This window comes from Staurois parvus, unplaced genomic scaffold (genome assembly GCF_062004578.1).
Source record: "Staurois parvus isolate SC_StPar_1 unplaced genomic scaffold, SC_StPar_1.0 ptg001644l, whole genome shotgun sequence".
Lineage (NCBI taxonomy): Eukaryota > Metazoa > Chordata > Amphibia > Anura > Ranidae > Staurois > Staurois parvus.
In genome coordinates this window covers 27,225-49,582 of record NW_028319440.1, presented here as the reverse complement: position 1 = coordinate 49,582, position 22,358 = coordinate 27,225, and the positions used below count along the sequence as shown (strand labels likewise).

Below are 22,358 nucleotides of genomic sequence, written 5' to 3'. Positions count from 1 at the left end.
GGTACCGCACGTCCTAATGACACAGCGCCCCCTGCTGCCGGACACTGGAACTACCAGACGCGGCACTGAGGCAATGCCTTTCCCGTTGTCACACTGCCCCCTGCTGCCAGTCTCAGGCACCGCAGCCACAACGCCAAAAAACCTGCCGCTCAGCCCTGGCCGTCACCACGCCATCCGCCCTCTGCCTTCCCGGCCCTCACTGATGACGGCAGGACGTCAGGGTCACGTGGGGCGCGCGGTTGCTAAGGTGTGACGAGGCGATCACGCAATCTTTAGACGTCGGTTGCTAACGGAACGTCACGGTGACGCGACGGCTGCTGTGACCGGGCAAGGCCGCGAGGAGGCGCCGGGGCCGGAGAGAGGGAGAGAGGCCGGGAAGAACGCCATGTAGAGGCCGGGATCGGGCGGCCCTGGGTGGGATCCATCATGAGAAGATGTGCCGGTGAGTGGAGGAGGGTTAGGGGGGCGGCTGTATGGTGGGCCCATCCCGGCCAGCTGGGGGGATTTCCAGGAGCAGAGTGGAGGGTTCCTCCTGGGATTGGCCGGATTCCTTCTATAGGCACCTCTGTCCCTGGGAGCCGGCCAATCCCTCCCCCCCCCCGGACAGTCTGGGGGTCTCCTCTGCCATCCCTGACCCTCTAATATTTATTGTCACCGTGCCGCTACCAGATATCCAACACCGCAACGTCTGTTTGTGTTTTGGGCGATGCGGGAAACAATCAGATTTTTTTTGAGGTTTTTTTTGCCATATGTGCCCCATTTGGGGAGATTTCCCTTCACTTCCTGTCCTGCAGACACAACAGGAAGTGGGGGGAAATCTCTACCATGATGAGGGGAAAGCCCTCTTGGTTGTCACCAGAACCAGTGCACCCCCCCCCCCCCCCATTGGAAGGTTTCCTCCCTAGTCCTGTTCTGATGGCCAATCAGAATGTTGGATTTCTTATCACTTCCTGTTCCAGAAGTCTCTACAAAGTGAGGGAAATGCCCTAGTGGTTGTCACAGGAACAAGTGTGCCCATTGGGAGATTTTCCATCCAGTCGTGTTCTGATGAACAGTCAGAATGATCTCTTGTCACTTCCTGTCCTGGAGACACAACAAGAAGTAGGAGGAAATCTCTACAAAGCGAGGGGAACAACTTCTTGATTGTCACGGGAACCAGTGTCTTCGTTCCCCCCCATTGGAAGATTTCCCCTCTAGTCCTTTTCTGCCAGCCAATCAGGACGTTGGCGACACAACAGGAAGCAAAATGTTGGATATGTCCTCCCTTCCTGTACAGGGGACTCAACAGGAAGTGGGAAGAAATATCTACCAAGCAAGGGGAACACCCACTAGGTTGTCACAGGAACAAATGTTCAGATGTCCACTCGACTCCGATTCTGGCGACCAATTAACACGGTTTTCTCGTCACTTCCTGTCCCGGGGACACAGCAGGAAGTGGGAGGATTGTCTCTGGAACCAGTGTCTTTGTTCCCCCCCCCTTCCCTCCCCATTGGAAGATTTCCCCTCTAGCCCTTTTCTGGCAGCAAATCATGACGTTGGAGACACAACAGGAAGCATGAGGAAATCTCTACCAAGTGAAGGAAATGTCCAAATGGTTGTCATGGGAACAAGAGTCCTTGTTGAAATGTTTCCTCTTTGTTCCTGTTCTGATGACCAATCAAAATGATTTCTCATCACGTCCTGTCCCGGAGACACAACTGGAAGTAGGAGTAAATCTCTACAAAGTGATGGGAACCAGCTTCTACCCCCCCCCCCCCCCCCCCAACGCTGATTGGAAGATTTCCCCTCTAGTCCTGTTATGTCAACCATTCAAGACATTGTATATATCCTCACTTCCTGTTCTGAAGAGTCAACAGGAAGTGGGAGGAAGTCTGCTAATTGAGGAGAACACCCTCTGGATAGTTATGGGAACAAGTGTCTTCCAAACAGGAAGATTTACTCTCTATTCCTGTTTTGGTGACAATAAAAATGTTGGATTTCTTATCACTTCCTGTCCCAAAGACACAACAGGAAGTGGGGGGGAATCTCTTCCAAAGTGAGGGAAACATCCTCTTGGTTGTCACCCCCTTGGGAGACTTTCCCTCCACTCCTGCTTTTGATGACCAGTCAAAATAATGTTTGATCACTTCCTGTCCTGTAAACACAACAGGAACTATAAGGAAATCTCTACAAAGTGAGGGGAACAACTTCTTGGTTGTCAGGTGAACCAGTGTCACCCCCCCCCCCCTCCAGTCCTGGCTTGCCAACCAATCAAGACATTGGATATATCCTCACTTCCTGTCCTGAAGACTCAACCGGAAGTGGGAAGAAATCTCCTCCAATTGAGGAAAACACCCTCTGGGTTGGCATGAGAACAAATGTCCCCCAAATAGGAAGATTTCCCCTCTATTCCTGTTCTGGTGACCAACAAAAATGTTGGATTTCTTATCACTTCCTGTCCAAAGTGAGGGGAACAACCTCTTGGTTGTCTGTGGAACCAGTTTCTCACCCCCCATTTTGAAGATTTCCCCTCTAGTCCTGTTCTGGCAACTAGTGAAGATGTTGGATATATCCTCACTTCCTGTCCTGAAGACTCAACAGGAAGTGGGAAGAAATCTCTACCAAGCGAGGGGAACACCCACTAGGTTGTCACAGGAACGAATGTCCAGATTTCCGCTCGACTCAGATTCTGACCAATTAACACGGATTTCTCATCACTTCCTGTCCCAGGGACACAGCCGGAAATGGGAAGAAATCTCTACCAAATGGGGGAAGTGCCCTCTTGGTTTTCAATGGAACAAGTTTTCCTGTTCTGGCAACCAATGAAAACATAGGATTTCTCATCACTTCCTGTCCCAGAGACACAACAGGAAGTGGGGGAAATGCCCTCCTGGTTGTTAAGAGCACAAGTATCCCCATTGGGAGATTTCCCCACCATTTCTGTTCCTATGGCCAGTCACAATGATTTCTTGTCACTTCCTGGCCTGGAGACACAACAGGAAGTAGGAGGATATCTGCCAAGTGAGGGAATTGCCCTAATGGTTGTCATGCGAACAAGAGTCCCTATTGAATCGTTTCCTTTCTATTCCTGTTTTGACGACCAATCAGAATGATTTCTTGTCACTTCTTGCCATCGGAGGAAATTTCCACCTCCTCATTACCAGGACAGTCTCTGGGGAATGTAGAAACTTGCAGTGTTTGGACTTCTCTTGGTGCCAGGTGCAAGAAAACCATCAAACGTCCGAGATATCGAAGATTGCCGAAGTCACGCAGTTCGATTTAGTTTACACCCCGATAACAGCAGGACACGCCCACAAATCTGTATACAGCGGGTAAAATAAATATAGAACACGTCACCATTTTTCTGTGTAAATATATTTCTAAAGATGCTTTTGACATTAAATTTTCCCCACATGTCAGTAACAACCCATACAATCCATACATACAAAGAAACCAAAACCAATACATTCAGAAAGTAAGATATGTGTAATAAAATAGAATGACACAGGGAAAAAGTATTGAACACATGAAGAGAGGGAAGTGCAAAAAGGCATGGAAAGCCGAGACACCAGCTGAAATCTATCAGTAATTCGAAAGAAATCCTGCCTCATGTTAGTGCAAATTAATATCAGCTGGTTCAGTCTCAACTGATGGCCTATAAAATGGTGTCTCATTACCAAGGTGTCACACGAGAGACATCTCAGGATGGGTAAAATCAAAGACCTCTCTTAGAACCTTCGCAACCTTACTGTTGCAGAACATGCTGATTGCATTGGTTACAGAAGGATTTCTAAACTTCTGAATGTTCCAGTGAGCACTGCTGGGGCCATAATCCAGAAGTGGAAAGAACATATTTTTACAAACCGGCCACAAGCAGGAGCTCCTCTCAAGATTTCTGACAGAGGAGTGAAAATAATTATCAGAAGAGTTGTCCGAGAGCCAAGGACCACTTGTGGAGAGAGAGACCTGGAATTAGCAGGTAAAATTGTGTATAAGAAAACAATAAGTAATGCGCTGAACCGCCACGTCACCACGCAAGACTCCATTGCCGAAGAAAAAGCATGTTGACGCTTGTTTAAAGTTTGCTGCACAACATTTAGAGAAGCCTGTGAAATACTGGGAGAATATCGTCTGGTCACATGAGACCAACATTGAACTTTTTGGATGCCATAATACACACCATGTTTGTCAGTGACATGTCACCGCACATCACCCCAAAAACACCAGACCAACAGTGAAGCATGGCGGTGGGAACATCATGGTGTAGAGCTGTTTTTCAGCATACAGGAGAATATCGTCTGGTCAGATGAGACAAACATTGAACTCTTTGGATGCTATAATACATACCATGTTTGGCAGTGACATGGCACTGCACATCACCCTAAAAACTAGACCAACAGTGAAGCATGGTGGTGGGAACATCATCATGGTGTGCGGCTGTTTTTCCGCATACAGGAGAATATCGTCTGGTCAGATGAGACCAACATTGAACTCTTTGGATGCCATAATACATACCATGTTTGGCAGTGACATGGCACTGCACATCACCCTAAAAACCAGACCAACGGTGAAGCATGGCGATGGGAAGATCATGGTGTGGGGCTGTTTTTCAGCATATGGTACTGGCAAACTTCATGTTGTTGAAGGAAGGATGAATGAGGAAATGTACCAAGACATTCTTGATAAAAATGTGCTGCCGTCTACCAGGATGATGAAGATGAAACGAGACCATGATCACCAACCCAAAGCCCAAGGAAACACTCCATTGGATTCAAAGGAAGGAAAATAAAGCTTCTAGAATTGCCCAGCCAATCACCTGACTTCATCAATTGAAAATCTATGGAAAGAACTAAAGGTCAGAGTCAGGGGCGGACTGACAACTCATGGGGCCCCTCTGTCCTCGCCCACACTCAAAACACACCCAAAAAAGCCTATAAAAGGTACCAGGGGCATTTCATGGGGCCCCCTACTGGCCCCGGGCCCTCGGGCAGTGCCAGAGTGCTCGAATGGTCAGTCCCACCCTGGTCAGAGTTCATAGAGGAGGCCCACCTTCAAGATTTGAAGACTGTGTGGAAGAATGGACTAAAATCTCCCCTGAGCAATGCATGCCACTAGTTTCTCCATACAGAAGGAGTCTTGAAGCTGTCATTACCAACAAAGGATTTTCTGCCAAGTATTAAATGCATTTCAGTTAGCGTGCTCAATACTTTTTCCCCGGGTCACTCCATTTTATTACACATATCTTAACGGGTGTGGAAATTTGTGAAACAAACTACTTGTCCAGGGACTACATCGGTGTCCCAAGCCACTTGTCCCTCATGACAAATCTACTTGTCCTGATAAAAAAAAAAACATAAACTTTAACCAAAACTGCATTTAAATCTGCTTTAAGTCCAATCCGGGGCTTTTCTAAACAAAAGGGGCTTTATGGCGACTTAAACATTTTAAATATTTTTAACATTGCGCTGTTTATCTTCTCCTCCCCTCCCTGCCTGTCTCCAGCACCACGCCCGGGGACTGGCAGGGAGGAGAGATACCTTGCAGTGTAATGAGCACCGATTGGCTGCTCGTCAGGAAAGGGGCGTGTACGGCTTAACCTTTATCCATTTCACTGCCAGAGTTGTTTTTGTGTTATTTGCGCATGTTTTAAAAAATCTTTTAAGGCCTGAAGATGACACAAAACTCCCAAACATGATATATTTTCTGAAATCCGAGATCCTACAGAATAAAATAGCGGTCGTTCCAATTTTTTATGTCACACAATATTATCACAAAGGTCTAAGAAATGCAAAATTTCAGTAAAACATAAATTTACGTTAATTTTAGAACACAAAAAGCAATAAATTATCCAATTTTTTTTTGTAAGCTATAAAAGATGAGGTTGCATCGAGTACATAGATATCCAACATGTCAAACCTTAACCGCTTACCTGCCGCCGTGTAGCAGACATACGGTTACACGGCGGCAAGGGTGCACCAAATCGCGTATGTATACGTGATTTCGCACTCCCGGGTAGGGGGGTGCACGTGAGCCGCCATTCGCAGCCACGGATGTCAATCACCAGGTCCTGACTGGCGATTACCCACCGGCTCCTGGTGATTACCAACAATCACCAACGGGGAGGAAGACTGTTTTGTTTGCAAGCAGTCTTCCTCCCTGTCAGCTCGGGTGCACAGCACAGCCATCCTGATCAGTGTGCTTACAGTGAAGAACACCCTCCCCCCACCCCCTAGTAAAACATACCCAGCACATAGTTAACCCTTTGATCGCCCCTCACATTAACCCCTTCCTGCCCAGTGTCAGTGCTGCTTTTTAGCACTGATAACTGTATTGGTGTCAGTGACACCAAGTTAGTTTCTCCCCCCCAGTGTCAGAATGCCTGCTGCAGTCCCTCTAAAAGTCGCTGATCGCCGCCATTACTAGTAGGAAAAAAATATCCCAGTTTCTATACCGCCATTTGTAAACGCTATAACGTTCACGTAAACCAATTCATTTACACGTATTGGGATTTTTTTTTTAGCAAAGACACGGAGCAGAATACATTTTATCCTAAATTTATGACGAAATTTGAGTTTGTAAATTTTTGTACTGGACATGTTTAATAGCAAAATGTCCAAAATATTGTTTTTGTTTTTTTTTTCTCAATTTTGCTTATAGCACAAAAAATAAAAACCTCACAGGCGATAAAAAAAAGATGTAAATTTCAGCGCAGATCCCAAACATATCCACCTTTACTGGACTAAATGAGAAGTACATTTATGTTTTAATTACTGATTCTGGGTGTTGTTGCTTACTACATCACTGATGGGCACTGAGAGGCATCACTGATGGGGTTGCACTGATAATTAGTGCCCTGATTATCAGTGTAGATGTTTCCTCTGTGGCTTGCCTCTTACCCGCTCTCCTCACGTGCTGTTAGCAAGAGGAGAGGACTGCCAAAAACTGGCGAATCCTGTTCACAATGTGATCAGCTGTGATTGGACATAGGTGATCACATGGTAAAGGGCTGCTGTGATTGGCCCTTTACCTCGATCTGTGATCAGCTGTGTGTGGAAGACACAGCGATCACAGAGCGTACCCGATGCACGTCACATGGGTTCTCGGGGGGGGGGCGGAGGTCTAGGAAGATGTCAACAGACGCCCTCCCAGAACTGGGCGACCACGCTGTAGCCGTCATTCGGCTATAGCGCGGTCGGCAAGGGGTTAAAGCCCAACTCCAGGAAAATAAACCCTTGCAGTGGGGCTGTGCCCAGACTTGAAGCGTTAATAGCTCACATAGTCTGGAGAAGAGGAGAAACCGTTTTGCTCACCTGATCCTCTGCTCCCATGGCAGATGACGCTCCCCAACGATCCAACAATGGACTGTCCCTCAGCATCCTTATGTCCAGTGCAGGACTGTGGAGTCTGTCCAGGTCTTGATGACATCTGGACCAATGGCACAGCACCAGTGCAAGGGATCTCTTCTTTTTTTTTTTTTTTTCTTTTCCCAATTTGCTGGAGTTGGACATTAGACTTGTTCCAGAAATGTATAATCTGATATTTGGTTGATAAATGGAACACTTCTGTCTTGTCTCCAAGGACCATGTATTATTGCATCCACTTTTGAAAAATGTATTCTATGGGACTGCGCTCTAGACCACTCAAGTGATCAAAACCAGAACCCTTCAAGGCAGCTGCTGTTCGTTATGGTGTAACCATAGAAAATCTATTGATCCTCAAAAATGGAACAGCACTACCTGCACTTGCCCAGCTATCTCTTATCTGTGTCTCGTTCTAAATATGAATAAAATGTGTGTAAAAACAATGCAAATATATTGTGACGAAACGCGTAGGGCAGGGCCAGGAGGTGACGTCACCACGCATGGTGGGGGTTGAGTCTCACAGTTTTTGGATTTCGGCCGGAGACTACCCAGTTTACAATTATACGTGGGTTTACTTTGTGTCAGTGGTGAGTGTTTTTCTGCTGTTTTTTTTATATGAATGAACACGGTTTTACGTTCTGGAAGTTCCCTTCTACTCTTTCCTTCTATGAGTGATTATGATATGAGTGTTCTGTTCTTAGATGACCCTGAAGACAGAACTGCAAGCTGCAGATCATTCCTCCCAGAGCAACAGACGTTTATGCTGGTTTATGATTTGACCAGCATATCACTCTGGTGAGATTATTCAATCTATTTGGTGGTGGAAGAGCTCTTTGGTGGGGGTGCCATGAAACGACCCCCAAAACAGGAATGGTTTTACTCTTGGAGGTCACTGACTTTTTTTTTTTCCTACTCTTTTCTTTTCACTAGTTTTGCATTTGGCTAGGGTCAGTGTCACTACTGGTAGCATGAGGCCATACCTGGACCCTACAGAGGTTGCACAGGCAGTCCAACTCCTCCAGGATGGCACATCAATACTTGCCATTGCTAGAAGGTTTGCTGTGTCTCCCAGCAGTCTCAAGAGCATGGAGGAGATTCCAGGAGACAGGCAGTTACTCTAGGAGAGCTGGACAGAGCAGTAGAAGGTACTTAACCCATCAGCAGGACCGGTATCTGCTCCTTTGGGCAAGGAGGAACAGGACGAGCACTGCCAGAACCCTACAAAATGACCTCCAGCAGGCCACTGGTGTGAATGTCTCTGACCAAACAATCAGAAACAGACTTCATGAGGGTGGCCTGAGGGCCCGACGTCCTCTAGTGGGCCCTGTGCTCACTGCCCGGCACCATAGAGCTTGATTGGCATTTGCCATTGAACACCAGAATTGGCAGGTCCACCACTGGCGCCCTGTGCTTTTCACAGATGAGAGCAGGTTCCCCCTGAGCACATGTGACAGACGTGAAAGGGTCTGGAGAAGCCGTGGAGAACGTTCTGCTGCCTTTAACATGGTTCAGCATGACCATTTTGGTGGTGGGTCAATGATGGTCTGGGGAGGCGTATCCATGGAGGGACGCACAGACCTCTACAGGCTACACAATGGCACCCTGACTGCCATTAGGTATTGGGATGAAATCCTTGGACCCACTGTCAGACCCTACGCTGGTGCAGTGGGTCCTGGGTTCCTCCTGGTGCAGTGGGTCCTGGGTTCCTCCTGGTGCAGTGGGTCCTGGGTTCTTCCTGGTGCACAACAATGCCCTGCCTCATGTGAGAGTATGCAGGAAGTTTCTGGAGGAATTGATACCATTGAATGGGTCCCCACGCTCGCCTGACCTAAATCCAATAGAATCCCTCTTGGATTTCTTGTTTTGGTCCATCTGACACCGCCAGGTTGCACCTCAGACTGTCCAGGAGCTCAGTGATGCTCTGGTCCAGATCTGGGAGGAAATCCCCCAGGACACCATCCGTGGTCTCATTAGGAGCCTCCCCCGACATTGTCAGGCATGTATACAAGCACGTGGGGGCCACACAAACTACTGAGGACCATTCTGAGTTGCTGCAATGACATTTCAGCCAAATGGACTCGCCTGCTGCATGATTTTTTTTTCACTTTGATTTTTGGGGTGTCTTTGAATTCAGTCCTCTGTAGGTCGATCATTTCCATCACACGATGGGGCATCCTTACGTTCCTCACACATCACCCCGTCCATGTCAGTATAGAGATGCAGCAGGAGATTCTTCCCCATTGAGATCTGATGGGTTCTCAAAGTCTTCCTTTCATTCTTTTGAGCCGTGTATGTTGGACTTTGTGGGATATTGGAGATTGTTTTTGAGTTAACAATTGTATTGGTGTTAGCACTATGTATGTTATATATTTTTTGGTACTTTTTCATGTGTTTGCACTGAACAGTTTTCTAGTAAGAGGTTATATAAGGGAGAATATATACACACATTTGGTTTTCTCTTTATGAGAGGGTTGGTCCCATAATAACATATTTACACTGTTTTTAGCACATTTGTATTTTTATTTAGAATGAGACACAGATTAGAGGTAGCTGGGCAAGTGCAGGTAGGGCTGTTCCATTTTTGAGGATCCATCCACTTTTGGACAGGGTGCCTCATTATGGCATCTGTACAGCATATTCATCAAAAGTCAGCACTTCAGTTTTAGGAAGGCACGTATGGCGCAGTGAGTGACCTATGTACACAGATACTAATGAGTTCAGCAACAAGTTCCTAAAGTCCACTTAGAACTTCTTCTAGGGTGACTTCTTGCTGGCCCCGGACATTTGGTGTAGCACCTCCTGGAGAAACTGAAGTAGCTCTGGATAATAGATTAGCAGAGAGGAGGGCGCAATCTAAGTGTAGTATAAACACGTTTATTGTTGTGACGTTGCCTATTTATATGCACTCACTGCAACAGAACCGGACCCCGACTGCACTAGGGTATTTCCGTTAGATTCCCGCTTCCCTGTCCGAACACAAACCACGGACACCACTCTTGAACGCAACCAGGGAATAGACTGCTTTATTTTAACACAGACACAAGATATATACATTCAAGGAAACAACCCACCTCCCTGCATATGGCGGGGAAAACAAAATCTAGCAACAAGAAACACATCAGCAGACACCCCCCCCACCAAGCCAATACACATAAACACATCCCATAATAGTTTGCTCCCAAGCAAGACACACAATAGAACAATGGGATGCAACCACGTGGCAGTACACAATGAACAACCCCCACACCCCACCTATACATGTCTACACAATCTCAGGACGTTCCACCCTGCACCCCTAACAGGCACAGGGTGACTTACACATAAGAGGGATATGGGGAGCTGAGATAGGGGTATCCCCACCCATCCAAAGGGGGCTGTGTTCCATGGGCCCCCCACCCAAGGTCATTCCCGTTACACCCACCATTATTTGTATATACTGCACTTGGCCCTACAGGTGTCTACCCATTGTGTTGTCTGGAGCTAGGCGCCCTGCTGTGCTGAGAACTTTGAATGAGCCATTGGAGTTGATTTTTCTAAAACTGAGGAGTGCGGCTGTGCATGGCAGCCAATCCGCTTCTAACTTCAGCTTGTTCAATTAAGCTTTGGCAATAAAACCTGGAAGCTGATTGGTTTCCAGAATTTGCACTCCAGTTTTAGCCTTTTTTTTTTAGCTGTTAATATAAGTTGCCATTTGTCTTTTCACCACAATAACTGTGTTTTGTACTACACTTAGATTGCGCCCTCCTCTCTGCTAAGCCCTTCAGTTTTCCTTTTGGGGACTAAAGAATTCAAAGCTAACTGCAGCTAAAATGTCTAATTCTAAAAGTTCAACTCCCAGTAGATGCATCAAAAGCCTCTATTGTGAACGTACCATAAAATAAAATTTTCTAATAAAATCCGGTGATATGATGTAGCTGACCGGCTTTGTTTCATCAGCAGATGCAGCCCGAAGGAGGGGTTCCTGCAGAGGCTCAGATGGGTAACGTGATGTGTTCACATGATACTGGGATCTGCTGTGAACACACGTAGGCATGACACGGGGTATTCTGCTGTAAAGCAGCCTCTGTGAATGGAGGAAGAGCGACTTTGATGTATTTGTACCATGCTGCATTCACAGAACAATATGCCATGGTGCAATCAGATGGATCCCAACTGATGTCATTTTATTTACAGCCATCGGGAACAATTGGGGTCGGGTTTTAGTGACACCTATATTAAAAAAATGATTAGTGTTGCGGAAAAAAAACAAAACGATGATGATTAGGTTAAAGCAATTGTAAACCTCAGACATGAAATATGAAAAAAGCACATCCCTCTACAGTGTTTACTTGTCACAATCCAGAGCACGATGTGTCATTTCTGTCTACTGCTGCCTTCCTCTACTATTAGCACGAGTCCCTTCTGACAAGTTTTCCTGACACCAAGAGAAAAAAGGTGATGGGAGGGAGCTCCAGCACACAGCTTGTGATTGACAGCCCCAGCTCTGTTCCTGTGAGCTGTGTGAAGGGGGGGGGGGGTGTCCCTGCCCCTCCCCCTCCCCCTTTCCTCCAATCGGCTCTCATTGAGCCCTGCAGAGTGTAAAGTCAGCTCCCTGTTTTCTGACCGCTCAGAGAAGCTTTATACATTCTGCACAATGGATTAATAAAAGTAGAGAAGTGCAGCAGATAAACAGGTACAACTTGTGTAGGAGGATTTGTCTCATCTCTGTGCATCACCTGAGGCCAGTCACTTCACTGGGTATATGGAAGGCGATGTGCACTGGAGTCTTGGCAATCCCGGGATTCCCTCTTCTCATTTGCTGAGACAGCAGTTGGAACCAATGGCTTCCACTGCTTTGAATCACAGCCAATGAGAAGAGATAGTGAGGGGACGAGCCGAGGCTCCATGTGTGAATGGACACGGAGCAGCAGCTCGGTAATGTGCAGGCTGCATGCTATGGGGGCACGGGAGAGGAGGGAGGGGCCAGGAGTTCCGGCAGGGGACCCGAGAAGAGGAGGGTCGGGGCTGCTCTGTGCAAAACTATTACACAGAGCAGGTAAGTATAGCATGTTTGTTATTTTAAATAAATATATATATGCCTTTATCACTTTAAGGATTGCAACAAATTAAAAAAAATTGCCTGACTTCCACTTTACTTTAAAGTTGGTGACATTTCCGGTGGCTTGCTGGGCCTTTTGGTCAAGGTAAAAGGATGCAGGAATGAAGTGGAGCTAGGCTGGGGATCAGGAGTTCGGCACTCAGGGAAGTGTTGGTCTCCAAGTGTAGACTTCAGGGGACGATACTTTATTAATGGGGCGGTAAGGGTAGCAGGAGATGTAAGTTCTTAAATATTCTTGCGTGTTACCAGAAGTCATTGGGGTTGATTTACTAAAGGCAAATATTCTGTGCAGTTGCTCTATATGTAAGGGGAAGCTCTGCTTATTTCTATTATCCAATCACGTGCAAGCAAAAATTGTGTTTATTTAATTTCCTTGCATGTGATTGGGTATTCTTTGCAAAGTGAAGCCTCGCCTCATTTACTAAGCTTTGAAGCAGCTGCACTTGCAGTGCTTGGTATGTTTGCCTTTCGTAAATCAAGGCCATAGTCACTGTAGCATCTTGGTTTGTGTTATGTCATACCATTGTCTCCTACTAATTCAGAGTCTTTTTCCTCCAGTTGTTAGCTCAATAAGATGCCCACAGGATCCACGTGGTGTCATCTCCAGCCATTGCTGCAAGACACCCATGAAGCTGTCCGAAAGCCATAGAGGCCCCACTAAGAGCAGGAAGCACCATGAGGCCTGCACACGAGCGCAGCCAGGAATGCCTTCCACCAAAGAAACGCGATCTGGCCCAGAGCACTATAAACATAGAGCCGCCCAAGGTGGATAACTCCTCCTCCGCCTCCTCCAACAATAGTCCAGCTACTGAGGCACCTAACAACTGGCCCAGAGGAGTGCTGGTGGCAGCAGGACAAGGACCTGGGGTCAGCTATGAAGTGGCTGGGGAAGGCGCGGAGACTGTCACTGTGGATCAGTATGGAAACCTTTACAAACTTGCTGTCCCTTCTACTGCCTTCTCTTCGCCTGGCCTCCATTCTGTGGTCAACATGGGCTCCATTCCTCCCTCCTTTAATGTAGCATCTCCGTTGATCCAGCATCCAGGAATGACATATCCACCTATTCATTATACTCCCATTTCACACACATCTGTTCAGTTTCTTGGGTCTCCTTATGCTGTTCCCTACGCTGTCCCCCCAGGCTTTCTTCAGCGAGCTGTGATTTCCCCTCCCGCTACCTTGGCTGCTTCTCATGTTCCCCACTATGTGCCATATAACTCCATTTTGCCTGAGGGGGTTACTCCACCTCCTCAGACTTCATCTCCACACTCTTTCAATAAAGCAAACACAGCACAATCACCCCCTGTGCTCCTGGGAGTCGTACCTGTCGATGTCACAAAGGGAAGGGTTCCCATATTTTATCAGCATTCTTCTCAGCTGCCAGCGGGCTATCCTGTGCATGAAATGGTCTTGACATGTCCTCCTAATCAAGACCATAGTCCAGCCTCTCCAAATCGCAAAGAAGCGTTGATCACACCTAGCAATGGAGCCCAGAGAGGGCCTGATTTTGCCTCCACTCGGAGGAGCAGTCAGGCCGTGGACCAGTACATGCATGACGCAGAGCTGCATATTGCAAGGGGTAAGGGTGAAGGTCTTTTGGACTGTGATATATACTCAGGACATGCACCACAAAGGACAGAAGTCACTTTGATGACCCATCGGAGCACTCCTGATACGGATCTAGAAGTTCAGAGAGTGGTGGGAAGTATGGCATCCCAAGAGTTCTGCACACCCTCTGTTCAGAGAAAAGATACAATAAGCCCTCTAAACCTTTCCACCGATGGTAAACATGAAGCAGAGCAGGGCAAAAAAACCATGGCAAGTCCTTCTAGAGGAGAACTTAGGGGCTTATACAACGTTCAACACTCTCTCCAATACACAGATAAAAATGCACTTATATCAAATGGAGACTCAGCCCAAGGAGCAATGTGTCACAAAGTGAGCCTACCTGCAGAAGTTCCCCAACATGCCTCTAAAACCCAAAGGACAAAATCTCCGGGAGGCCTCAACAGAGATTCTCACCCAGATAGAGGCTCTCCACCCACAGGACCCAGTCAGCCACCACATTCCACCACCCTTCCCTCCCACTTTATGAAGGGAGCCATTATTCAGCTCGCCACTGGGGAACTGAAGAGAGTAGAAGATCTGCAGACCCAGGATTTTGTGCGCAGTGCCGAGGTCAGCGGTGGCCTTAAAATTGACTCCAGCACTGTGGTGGACATCCAGGATAGCCAGTGGCCAGGACTTGTGACTCTTCACTTCATTGTTGGAGAGCAGCAGAGTAAAGTTTGTTTGGATGTCCCACCGGAACATCCGTTCTTTGTATATGGTCAAGGCTGGTCATCTTGTAACCCCTCCCAGACCGCTCAACTATTTGCACTTCCCTGCCACCAGCTCCAAGTAGGAGATGTCTGCATCTCCATTAGCCTGCAGAATTTAACCAAGAACGGTGCCTCCCCATCTAGTGGCATCTCTGCACATCAAGCCCTGCCACTCCCCAATGAGAAAGCAGTGTTACAGTCTAGAGAGTGCCCAGAGAGAGATGGCGATAAGCAGAATCGGCGCCAGAAAGACGGCATGGCACAGAGCTCCCATACCCTGTCCATGTCCTCTCTTCCTTTAGCTCAGTCAAGCTGGCCCAGTTCGGCAGTCCAAAGATACAGTGGGCAGGGTTCAGAAACCCGGCCTTCGCCTTCACGACACTCTTTCATTCCGCAGGAGGTGAAGTTGTCCATTGAGGGCCGGTCAAACGCAGGGAAGTAAGCGAAACATTAAAAAAATAAGGCCCCCTCTGCAAGCGGAATAAATTTGCACAGTTAGAGTACAGGGATAATAATGGAGGATGCGGATAGGTCCCTGCTGATGCAGGAGTTTAAAGGGGCGGTCCATTCAAAAGTGATATTTCAGTTGTAAGTAGATGCTGGTGTATTTGGTCACGTACTGGCTTCTTAAATTTGTCTGGGAATCGGCCAGAGGGATCTCTGCCCCCTGAGCTCTTAATCATACTCCTCCCTTTTGATGTTCTTTGGTATGCACTATATGGCCAAATGTTTGTGAACACCTAAACAGCACAACTTTTAAACAGTCTTAACTCACCTGAGAAGGCCATTCATAAGATTTTATAGTGTGTCTATGCCCATTCAGCCAAGTCAACATTTGTGAAGTCAGGTGTTAATTAGGGTGGAGGTCTGATCTCTACACACCAGACCAGGGTTTCTCAATCAAGGTTGCTGGGGGTTCCTTGAACAATGAGCAATTTCTGCCTCTCAGATAAGTTCCCACTCTTTTTAGCTATCTGTAAGGGGTAAATCTTCTCAATGACCACAAATATGAGGAACATTCTTCCCACTGACCATCACACCAATGTATCACGGCTTATAGATACATTCATTTTAGCAGGGGTTCCCTGAAACTGGAAAGTTATGTATGGGGTTCCTCTGTGTTCAGAAAGGGTGGAGCAGATTCCTCAAGCCATGTCTTTATGGAGCTGGCTTTGTATACAGGGGCATAGTCCATGCTGTGAAAAAAAAGTCCTTCACCACGATTGGAAGCACGCACGTGTGTAATCTAACCTTTCTGAACTGTTTCAACGCACAGGAACCCTAGAAATAACTTTCTGGTCTCAGGGAACCCTTGCTAAAAATGACTATATCTACGAGTCATGAATCATTAGTGTGATGGTCAGTGGGAAGAATGCTGCTTGCACTTGTAGCCATTGGGAAGATAGCTAAGAAGATCAAAGGTGTCAGTGGGAACTTATCTGAGAGGCAGAAATTGATCATTATTCAAGCAAGCTCTGGAGCAGTGGTCTCCTCCAAAATGCAGCCCACGGGCCAGATGCAGCCCTTTGCATGGCTTCATCTGGTCCCTGGGGCATTATTCATTCCACTGACATGGAGACACAATGCCTTTCACTGACGCTAACGGTTCGTCATTATTCCTCCCATTGACACCGATGATGGGGCAGTAGTTCTCCCACTGATACCAATGATGGAGCACTATTTCTCATCCTAACTATTCCAGGCGTTGTTATTTTTTTACTCCCATTGACCACCAAGCTTGAGGCATTCTATACTGCCGTAGATGCTGGGACTTTTTCTACCCCCAGTGGCCACAGTCTAGCCCCTCTAAAGTCTGAAGGAACGTAAACAGGCCCTTTATTTAGAACGTTTGGTGTCTCTAGAAGAACCCTAGGGTTCCGCTGAACCCTGGTCTAAAATGTCTTTGTATGTTGTACCATTAACAATACTCTTTACTTGAAACATGGGAACTCCACATACGTTTAGCAATTTGGTGTATTTAATGGGAGCAATGGGATTTCTCAGGAGAAATACCACTCCAGAATGGGAAGGAGATGATTACTCAATGGACGGATTTCATTGCTGGAGTCCCTTAGCAATCTACAGAGACATTGGGAATGTATCCCACCAGCATCCACCAGCAACTGAGGTATCTATTTTACTTGAACCGACCCTTTAATTACCTCTAGTGGACAGTTACTGCCTGTTATTCGGAAGGAAAATGTAAAAGGTTTTGTTTTCTTTGTAACCACGTGCAACATATTGTACTCTTCTTCATAAATTGTTCTTCTCCATGCATTAAGCAGAACTCACCACAACTGCTGTTAGCGGTCACGACTAAGGCTCCCAACCGGTGCTGGGATGATTCCAATGGTCAATTCCTGGAAGCCATGCCTGGTAAAAGGCTAGTTTTGTCAATGTATGTGTGATGCCATCCTAGTTTTCTCTATCCCAGGGCCAGCATTGGTTCTGGAAGTTGGCCAATGAAAGCCTCCAGCACGGATGAGAACCAAGACCATGCTATGAAATGGCAGTTGTGATGGGCTCCCATGACAAGGTTTGTGCAAGGGTCGGGGTGGGGAAGCAAAAAGGGGATTTTAAAATATTGCAGAGTGTGATAATATTTTGCAGAAAAAGAACACTGGCTATTTTTGGTATGCGTCTTCCTGGGTTTTCTAGGCTTCCACTGGAACTGCATGTTCTTTTGCTACGTTGATTTGATCATTCTTCTTTTAGTTTGGTAGGCGGCTTTCAAACTCCTTTCCTTAGCACCGAGCAGTGTTGCAGCGCTGGTTAAGATCCATAGCACACCCAGGACTTCAGAGAGATGATATTTGCTGAGTAGCTGACATTCCTGAGCCAGCACCAGTCTTGGCACAGCAGGGTTCCTAATCCCCCCCCCCCCCTCCAAAACACACCCAGAGTGCAATAAAAAGGTACATGTCCTGTTGTAGCATGGACCCTGGCTCTCCCTGCACCTTGTTTGATTCTGACTGAAAGCTTTACCTGCAGAGACATGTTATGTTATATAATATATATATTGATCTCAGCTCTGGAATACACTTGGTGTGTGGTAGTATGCTGTTTTTTTGTTTTTTTTTATTGAATTTCCACACTGCCAAACCTGCTTTAGAAGGCACCTGTACCCATTCTGGAAATCACTGGACACTACATTCATTCTCTTCTCGCCCCACCCTTACCCTAGTTTCTGGAAGGACTCCTACTCGCTAGTGTTCCGATGCTTCTGCCTTCATCTGATCACCCATGAACGGAAAGACAACGCCCAGACAGGCGGCGAGCAGTCAGCGCACTGGCTTGCAGTGTCTTCCCTATACCAGAACACAACATGAGAAGGGGAGATAGAAAGCCAGCAACTCGTCGATCTGAATGCCAGGACGTTATTATTGCAGGGGGAGTGCAGAATATGCAAAGGCTTACGCGTTTCGGCCCATAGCCTTAGTCATGACCATGATGGCTATGGCTGGTTTAGGCCGAAACGCGTAAACTTTTGTATTTTCTGTGCTCCACCTGCAATGATAAAAGCATCGTATTCAGATGAACGAGTTGCCGGTTTTATATCTCCTTTTTCATTCGATCACAGCCCTGTGATAAACTAGCAAAGAGCAAATACTTCTCTAAGACAAGTGCAGGTGGTGATTCTTCGATGGTTTGGTGACCGTTGATGATACTGGACACTCCTAGGTATGGCCAATGAGCTACTCGCTCATTATTAGATTGGCAGTTCCCAAATCAACTTCCACCTTTAGTGAAACAGGTTGTACTTGGGCTTACTGGAGTCAGGGATCTTGGTAAATCCCCGCAGGCATAGATTTTGAAATTCGGATCCCATTAGGCGGTCAGTGGTGTCTGGTACTGAAAGAGCAAATAATATCAAGGGGGAGATTTACTAAAACTGGAGCACACAGAATCTGGTGCAGCTGTGCATGGGAGCCAATCGGCTTCAAACTTCAGCTTGTTTAGTTAAGCTTTGAGAATAAAACCTGGAAGCTGATTGGTTATTATGCAGAGCTGCAGCAGATTCTGCGTGCGTCAGTGTTGGTAAATATCCCCCTATGTGTCTCAGTACAGACTACCAAATTAGAAGATAGCCGCAGCTTCTGCCAGCATCAGAACTGGACCCTTCTTTCTTCTAATTAAAGAGGACAAAGAGGGTACAATAATAATTCACAGAGTGATGGAACAAGGTGGTTGAATTGAAGCTGAAATCAACTCCGTTTAAAGTGTTCACCTTTAAAAAAAAAAAAATGCCTATGCGGGTCCAGGGGTATCTAGATAAAACCAAACTGTGCAGCTCTGACTAAAGTTGACTGATGCCCTTGTTATAGGTGTAGGACATTTACATAATTTACATACATTCCAAAGCCTAACTGGAATAGTCCCAGGATGTTGCTAGGACGTTGCTAAGTGAGGCCTAGTCATTGCTGCTCAACTCCACCATCACAGGAGTGAGCTTTTTTTTCTGATCCAAACCCCCTCACATGCTTTCTCTCTCCTCTGATGCAGTAGCTTAGAGCTCAGTGTTTGGGAGCTCAATTCTGTGATGGAGGAGGTGAGCAGTAATGGCTAGGCCTCTCTTAGCAACATCCTAGCAACGTCCTGGGAGTTTTCCAGTCAAGCTTCTGGAGGTAATTAAATGGCCTACACCTATAGCAAGGGCATTATTCAACTTTAGTCAGAGCTGCACAGTTTGTTTTTACCTACAGACGCCCCTTGTCTACATAGTTTGTTTTTTAAAGGTGAACTAACCATTTAACTGAAAAATCATTTAACCGTTGAAATCAACTCCGTCTCACAGGTTGGTCAAAAAGACATATCGCTCGATTCTCCCATCCATACTAAACAGTCCGGCTGGATGAATCTCCTCTGCTGGAAATTGTATTCTGACAACCAACATGCATGGCTGTCAAAATACCTGACCAGTGCCTGCAGCTGATTAGATGCAGCCGCTGTTGCCCAATGATTTGCAGATGGATGTTGAGCAGGAGGATGCCCACAGTGACACCCTTGGTACAAATTTCAACCGGTTCATCGGGAACCACCTGAAATCCGCTCTGGCTATCTGTAGGCTTCAAAAAACAAAGAGATTTGAAGCCTACATTTTAGTGCAGAGATATAGAGATTTATTGAAGGGAATCTGCTTTGCTCATGCGGGGCATATAGGCAATAGGTTCTAAACTCCCTTCTCCTCCCCATCAGGACATGTTAAATCATCCCTTTGCTACCCCATGGCTCTGTTCAGCCTCCGGAAGCAAGGAGACATTCTTCTGAGTATGGAGGAGCGTGTGACCTGCTACTCTGCCTCACGTTCGCTGGAACTCGATGTTTGGCCCCCTGTTCCTCACATTCGCTGGAACTCGATGTTTGGCCCAAGGGGCAGAGACAGAGACTTCAGCCCTGTGTTAACTCACCCGGGTCTGCCTCTTTTGCTTCCATCATCTGAATAGATAATTGGGGAAGTGAAAAGAAAAATTTGCATAGCTTCAGAAAAAAGACGTTAAAGTGATTCTCCCTGGACATGCTAATCACGAGTTGAAATTGTTGCTGACCGTTCCTGTAGGTGGCGACAGCAAACCCATCTGTCATTAAGTATGGCTGTGTCCTTCAATGACCTCAGAGAAAAGGATTTTACGATGAATTCCAAAAATCCCATTTTTGGCTTCTTGTATCTCTTGGTCACTCCAGTGGTTGAGATTTTCCTACAGTATTTTGTGGATTAGTTTCCTTCCGTGGGGGCAGAAGGATGGGGATTAACTGGATCCCCCAATCATTTGGCATTAAGGAGAATTCATTGAGGAACCTCAATTCAATGGTTTGAGGAATTCAATAAGGAACCTCAACTCGCCGGTTTGTGGAGGGACCTCAACTCGCCGGTTTGTGGAGGGACCTCAACTCGCCGGTTTGTGGAGGGACCTCAACTCGCCGGTTTGTGGAGGGACCTCAACTCGCCGGTTTGTGGAGGGACCTCAACTCGCCGGTTTGTGGAGGGACCTCAACTCGCCGGTTTGTCGAGGGACCTCAACTCGCCGGTTAGTCGAGGGACCTCAACTCGCCGGTTAGTCGTGGGACCTCAACTCGCCGGTTAGTCGTGGGACCTCAACTCGCCGGTTAGTCGAGGGACCTCAACTCGCCGGTTAGTCGAGGGACCTCAACTCGCCGGTTAGTCGAGGAACCTCAACTCGCCGGTTTGTTGATGAATTCAATGAGGAACCTCAACTCCGTGTTTTGTTGAGGAACCTCAACGCAGTGGTTTGTGATGGCCAAGGCTGTTGGGTAGGACTAAGAATCCCAGTGGTGTTCCTACTACTGGAGTTCTTTGTAGCTAAAGCCAGCATGTGATTAAGGAGCAATGCAAAACAGACCCTCCAAAAGACGTAAAAGCACCTGCATGCGCCATAGAGAGCAGTTGTCATGAGGACTATTTTCAGCTGTAGAGCTGCTAAGTGCAGATGAAGGTGGAAATGTGAGTATGTAAGTTTTTTTAAGAAGGGCAGACACCTCACTGGATAAAATAATGAACAAAGTTGGTGTTCGTATGAACTCTAAAGACAGGAAAGCAGATTTTAAGCAATGTTATAGCATGGGGGGTTGGGTGGCGCCACAGGTAGAGGGTTGAAGCCGGTCTTTGCTCTTCCCTTTTTTTTTTTTTTTTTTTTCCTCCAAGAAGCTTTATTGGGATAGAAGGAGGAACACGAGGAAAGTGCTTTACTGCATTAACACCCAGTGTTAGATGAAGGTACAGCATCAGGCAGAACCTTTGTTCAGCCCTTTTTGTCACCGACTCCACATTTTTTTTTTTTCAAGGTCATTCTATTCAGTCCCCAGATCCTACGTTTCATATAATTAACCAATAACCTATTATGCATCCTTCGAAGCCTTAGATTTAGGCAGGTGCTTCTATCCTATTATGCTACCTGATCTTTAACAGAGCATTAATCTATATTTTGTTGTGCTTTTTTTGTAACTGTTTTAAATAAATCAATTTGTACTGTATATTTGTATTCCAGCTGAGAAGCCTTTTTTTTTTTTTTTTTTCTTTTTTTGTTTTTTTTTTTTTCGTTTTCCTCCTCTTGAAAAATCTCTGTACTTGGGTTATATAAAGACTGTATTTTCGTGCTAAATCACATTTAACATATGTAAGCATTCTATGTACCAATATGCCTCTATATAAACACATAGCTCTTTTTTTTTTCTGGGTGTGTGTTACTTGTTCCGGGCCGGATCGCCTATTGTGTATACGAAGCGTTGGTAAACCGCACAGGTCACCTACCCTCTGCAACGCATTAAAGAGTACCTGTACTGTTGCTGAGGCTGTACTTTGGTTTTTCCAGGGGGAGAGGGTTTAATAAAATGAGTTTAACTTTGAACTGTAGCTCTTTAGTAAATTCCACCTATTGCTGCAGAACTAGCATTTTTTTTTTTTGGTGTGAAAAGTTTCACCCTCATTTTAATGGTTTACCGTGGCATCTAGTAAAGTGGAACTTTAGTCAAAAATTCAGTCCTGCTAGATCGCTTCAGGCTGGCTCCTTTTGCAGGTATGGCTATGTAAACCATTAAAAGAAAGTGCTTATACTCTTTAAAATCCAGTAATACACGCTCACC

General features: G+C 46.4%; 1 protein-coding gene across 1 annotated transcript; it reads left to right on the top strand.

Annotated features, from left to right (window-relative positions):
- Positions 1-248: 248 nt before the first annotated feature.
- On the top strand, positions 249-21,941 carry ATXN1L (ataxin 1 like). The gene is made up of 2 exons (XM_089663266.1): positions 249-442; positions 12,997-21,941. The coding sequence occupies exon 2, from the start codon at positions 13,114-13,116 to the stop codon at positions 15,199-15,201; it is 2,088 nt and encodes a 695-aa protein (XP_089519392.1). The 5' UTR covers positions 249-442; positions 12,997-13,113; the 3' UTR covers positions 15,202-21,941.
- Positions 21,942-22,358: the final 417 nt, after the last annotated feature.

Excerpts from the sequence above, each read along its gene's own strand:
- ATXN1L (XM_089663266.1), top strand. The coding sequence starts at position 13,114 with ATGAGGCCTGCACACGAGCGCAGCCAGGAATGCCTTCCACCAAAGAAA.